At 47.4% G+C, this 5,000-nt stretch overlaps 1 protein-coding gene and 1 long non-coding RNA gene across 12 annotated transcripts in view; both read right to left on the bottom strand.

The window, feature by feature from the left end:
• Positions 1-5,000, bottom strand: part of RhoGAP1A (Rho GTPase activating protein at 1A) — a 281,456-nt gene that overhangs the window by 21,218 nt on the left and 255,238 nt on the right. For 7 of the 11 annotated variants that reach the window (XM_070129608.1, XM_070129607.1, XM_070129610.1 and 4 more), the window contains one exon: positions 1-188. This exon is cut by the window's left edge and continues 187 nt beyond it. The exons of the other annotated variants lie outside the window; for them this stretch is intronic. In XM_070129608.1, coding sequence (XP_069985709.1) covers positions 1-188 — 188 coding nt within the window. The remainder of the gene's footprint in view (positions 189-5,000) is intronic. 11 annotated transcript variants of the gene reach the window in all.
• LOC138864003 (uncharacterized) overlaps positions 195-5,000 on the bottom strand; it is a 222,585-nt gene continuing 217,779 nt past the window's right edge. Inside the window, exon 3 of the long non-coding RNA XR_011399042.1 lies at positions 195-1,552. This is a non-coding gene — a long non-coding RNA (uncharacterized lncRNA). The remainder of the gene's footprint in view (positions 1,553-5,000) is intronic.

A 5,000-nucleotide genomic window follows, 5' to 3' on the forward strand; every position in this document is an offset into this window, starting at 1 on the left:
GCTCTTCTCCTCCCGCCCCTCCTTCGTCCCTCCTCCCCCTCCCTCTCGGGCGTCCTCCTCCGCCTCGCCCAGGGCCTCGATCAGCGTGCTCAGCATCGCCTCCTTCAGCGTGGTCAAGCCCGAGCTCTCGACGAGCGCCTTGTCCTCCACGTGGCCGCCCTCCTGCGCGCACGTCGAGGCCATCGTGTCTGCGGGAGAGCGAGTGGCGACCCTGGTGAGAACGGAAGGATCAAGGAGGCTCGAGGGGCGGCGCCCTGCAGCATCCAACAGCCGGGCGAAGAGGCCTAGGAACTCCAAACGACTTCTTATTCACTGAACCGCACAGCAGACGCTTCATCTGCGACGCTCTTCCCTCAGCACAGACACAAAACGACTAAATTTCCGATCAATCATCTTACTCTTCTTCTGCTGCACCCCTTTCTCCGGGTCTATCTATCTACCTGTATCTGCAGGCGGTGGCATACAGATCCCCAAGCACGGACGCCTTATTCCACCCCACAGCACCAACAAGACCATCGACGGCACTACCACCAGCCACTCGGTCTGCACCGCGGCCGCAGGAACCCTCCCGGGATCGCCCTCACTCCCCGCAGACGTCTCGAGGGCCACGCTAGGTCTTGGCACCGCGACTGCGAGTGATAATCGCCGCGAGCCTCGTCACCCGTCGCCCTTCCCCGCTCCCTCTCCCTACCCATATCCTTACCCACTCCCTCCCCTACCCTCTCCCTCCCTCCCCCTTCTCCCTCGCCCCACGCCCGAGCGACATTAAAGCTCATCCCGTATGGAAACGAGGTAGACCGGAGGGCGTTAGGCTCCTGCGCGACATTATATTCCCCTCTCCTTCTTTCCCCCTTCTCGTCACTCTCTTCGTCTCCTCCGCTTTCCCTTCTTCCCTTCCATGACGAGTAGCGCCCAGAGGCTTAGCGCAGCCCCTCAGATCCTTCGCCAGGGATGCCGGAGCTCGGGAGATGACGCCGTCCCTCCTCCAGGAGACCCGCTCCCCCGCATCACGCAGTTTAAAACCCCTTCGTGCCCTAGCGTGGCCCCATCCCTACAGGAGTATACACCGCGGACAAAAGAGAACAAAATATACCGAGAAAGGGAAGTACATAGAACAAACAGGACAAACAATACGTTGACAACAGAGATAGCACAAAAAAACAACAACAAAAAAATTGGCCATAATTCCAAAAACATTCATGGAAAAGAAACAAATAAACAAACGACCCAGGTCACGTGGCATCACTATTTCGCCACCATAAAAAAACACCAAATCAAGTCGTCTGAAAATTTAGGGGAAAAAATGTTACATAACGACGGAATAATAATATTTTCCGTGTTTCTCGTATTGAGTCAGCTGGCTCTGAGACACAGAATGAATACGAGATCAACTAAAAACAACCTTAATACAACAAAACACTACTTTTTCATTATACTAAAAAAGCCAGACTTCTATACATTACTTTTCATTATAACAGAAAGCCAGAGTTCGTTATACTAGTGTACTTCACCTACAACTCTCCCGGCACCCTCGCCAATCCTTCGGCATTACCTGAAACGAAAAAGAAAAACCTCGTTAATGACACGATTCCAGATTATAAGGTCAACAAAGAAATGTAAAGTGCAGCAATTACACGCAATCAAATACCGTGACATGGATTCATTTGACAACAAAACAAAAAAAGTGTTTCCTCCCATTCCGAATCTCACCGGATGTCCTGGTTCAACGTCATGCAGCGTGTATGTCTATACATGGCAGTGTGATGCGTAGAATGCATATACATACACGTATACATTCACACACCTTTACCTGTACATGGAGTACATGGGTACACATAGCTACATACACTCAAATATACACACAGATACATACACTCAAATATACACACAGATACATACACTCAAATATACACACATACATAACTCAAGTATGGACACATATACATACACTCAAATATACACACAGATACAAACATTCAAATATAAACACAGATACATACACTCAAATATACACGCAGATGCTTAAACTCAAAAATAAACATACACACACACACACACATACACACACACACAAACACTCAATTACACACACGCACATATAGCCCATATATAAACGCACGTCCTGTACGTACATGTACTGAATACATAAAATAAGTTGATGAGTTTGTTTTGGCAAATTGCAAAAACGCACAAAAAAAACATATTTTCCTCTTTTGCGTATTTGGCAATTCCCTTGCGAACGAAAGAAGAAAAGAAATTAGGAGGAGGAAAAAAAGGGAGAAACTTGGCAGAAGAGGAAGCGAGAAGAAAGTTACGGAAAATAAGTAAATAGTAAAAGAAGTAAAATGAAAACGATTTAGACACGTATTGTACATACAGAGAAACAAGAGAGAAATGGGTCAGATAAAATATAGAGACATAGAAAAATAAAAATAAAGAGAAGATAAGAAAACAAAAGAAAATAACGGAGAAAAGAAAGGAACAAAATTTAAAAAAACAGAAAAGAAGAGAATAAAACAAGAAAAAATTGACAGACAAGAAAAAAACGAAAAGACTTGATTAGAAAGAAGAGAGAGAGAAAAAAAAAGAAAAATACATACAAAATAAAAAACTACAGACAATGCCAGGAAAACAGACAAAGGAAAAACAGCAGAATGAGAGGAGAGATGAGAAGGAGAGAAGAAGAGAGGAGAGAAGAGAAGAGAAGAGAGGAGAGAAGAGAGAAGAGAAGAAGAGAGAAGAGAAGAAAAGAGAGGAGAGAAGAGAAGAAGAAGAAGAGGAGAAAAGAAGAGAGGAGAGGAGAGACACGAGTGAAAGGCAGGGAGTGAGGTCGTGACACCCTGACCCTGAGTGCCTGCGGGGGTTTCGGTGCCGCCAGTGAAGCCTCCGGGAAACCTCCACTCCGGTTTCCCAAGAGCTTTTGCCGAAGCCTCTCCCGCCCTCGCCACCAGGATCAATTCCCTCCACGCTCTAGTCTATCAACTCTCTCTCTCTCTCTCTCTCTTTCTCTTTCTCTCTCTCTCTTTCTTTCTTTCTCTCTCTCTCTTTTTCCCTGTTCTTCCTTTTCTATCTTCTTCTCTTTCTCTCTCTCTCTTTCTTTCTTTCTCTCTCTCACTCACTTCTGTTCTGTCAACTAGATCTATCCAATCTACCCATTGCTGTCTACGCGATCCGCCAAATCAATCTATTTTGTTTAATCCACTTGTTCTATCCATTCTAGCTTCGGTTCTCCCCCTCCCCTCAGATTCGTCAACTCCTGCCCCCTTTGTTCTATCCACAGGGGCCATGCGGTCTATCCCTACTCCCTCTCTTCTACTATCCACAATCAACTTAACGGGATAGTAGGGGGAAAAAAACAAGTAAAAAATGGAGACTTATAAAAGTGAGAGACGACATTGCTCATTCATCTCATTTACCTTTAAAGGGGGAAAAAAATTAATCAGCGACAGAGCCCGTTGTTTACCCTAGGAGCCATCCCCCCCTCCCCCTCCGGCCACAATACCCCCCCTCTGCCCCCTACCCCAACCTCCCCCTCCCCCTCCGGCCACAATACCCCCCTCTGACCCCTACCCCAACCTCCCCCCTCCGGCCACAATACCCCCCCTCTGCCCCCTACCCCAACCTCCCCCCACCGGCCACAATACCCCCCTCCCCTGCCCCCTACCCCAACCCCCAGGACGCTACAAAACTCCCTCAAGTCGAGAGCAAAAGAGAACGCCACTGACACGCCACTACCCCGAACTCATTTATTATTATTTTTTTCCATACCGATTCTCCTGAAAAGACAAGAACTCCGGACGAAGAGAGCAGAGAGAGATAAGATAGGACGGTAGATAGGACGGTGAATATGGCGCAAGCTCAGAAGCGGGGAAAGAGGAAATTGTGAAACAACGCGAGATAAAACGCAAACGACATTTTTCATCCTATTGGACGCGCGCGCAGCCTCGATGAGCCCACACTCGCGTCCACGAGGTCTCTGCAGAGTGTGTGAGGCAGAGAGAGAGAGAGAGAGAGAGAGAGAAAGACGAGAGTTCGAGCTACTGCGGCAAAGCATTACATATTCATAGCGGCCTCTCCATTGGCGTGACATACCCCCCTCCCCTCTCCTCCCCCCCACACTTGGCATATAAATTGTACACCCACCACCTCAAAACAACAACAAAAACAAAAACACACACACGCCCAAACCCGCGCAGATCTCTCCAAAAGTCCCCCTTTACCCTCACATTACACGTGACGTACACACCCACGTACAAGCCAGCAATACACACCAACCCGCACTCCGCCACACAAACGCACTCGCCACCACCCCCATTAACGCCGCATCGCCCCCATAATCACAAGGTGCGCGGGACTCCAATTACCCAATTACAAACGAGGTAGTTACACACTCTATACAGATACACATACTCGCGGGGAAGGGGAAAGAAAAAAAAAAGAAAAAAACGGAAAGAAACCCTTCAATTTTCGTGTAATTTCTTCCACGGCGAAAACAGCAAGCTCGTTTTCCTTTCATCCTCACTCGGGAGTCAGAGCGGGAACAAAAAATCCTCCGAAGGCCACGTGGAAATGTACTTGGATTTAGGGCTGACTGATAGCATTTCACCTAAAACATACACACACAAACACACACATATATAGTCATACGCACACACACACACACACACACACACACACACACACACGCACACACGCACACACACACACACACACAGACGCACACACACACACACACACACACACACACACACACACGCACACACACACACACACACACACACACACACACACACACACACACACACACACGCACACACACACACACACACACACACACACATATATATCCATTCACACACACATAGACATAGACACACACACACACACACGCGCGCAAAAATATATATCTAATATACATTTCTGTGTGTGCGTGCGTGTGCATTTGTGTGCGTGTACAAAAAACTATTTATAGTAAATAACAACAAACCTAACAAAATAAC

This window comes from Penaeus vannamei, chromosome 14, assembly GCF_042767895.1.
Source record: "Penaeus vannamei isolate JL-2024 chromosome 14, ASM4276789v1, whole genome shotgun sequence".
Classification (NCBI taxonomy): Eukaryota; Metazoa; Arthropoda; class Malacostraca; order Decapoda; family Penaeidae; genus Penaeus; species Penaeus vannamei.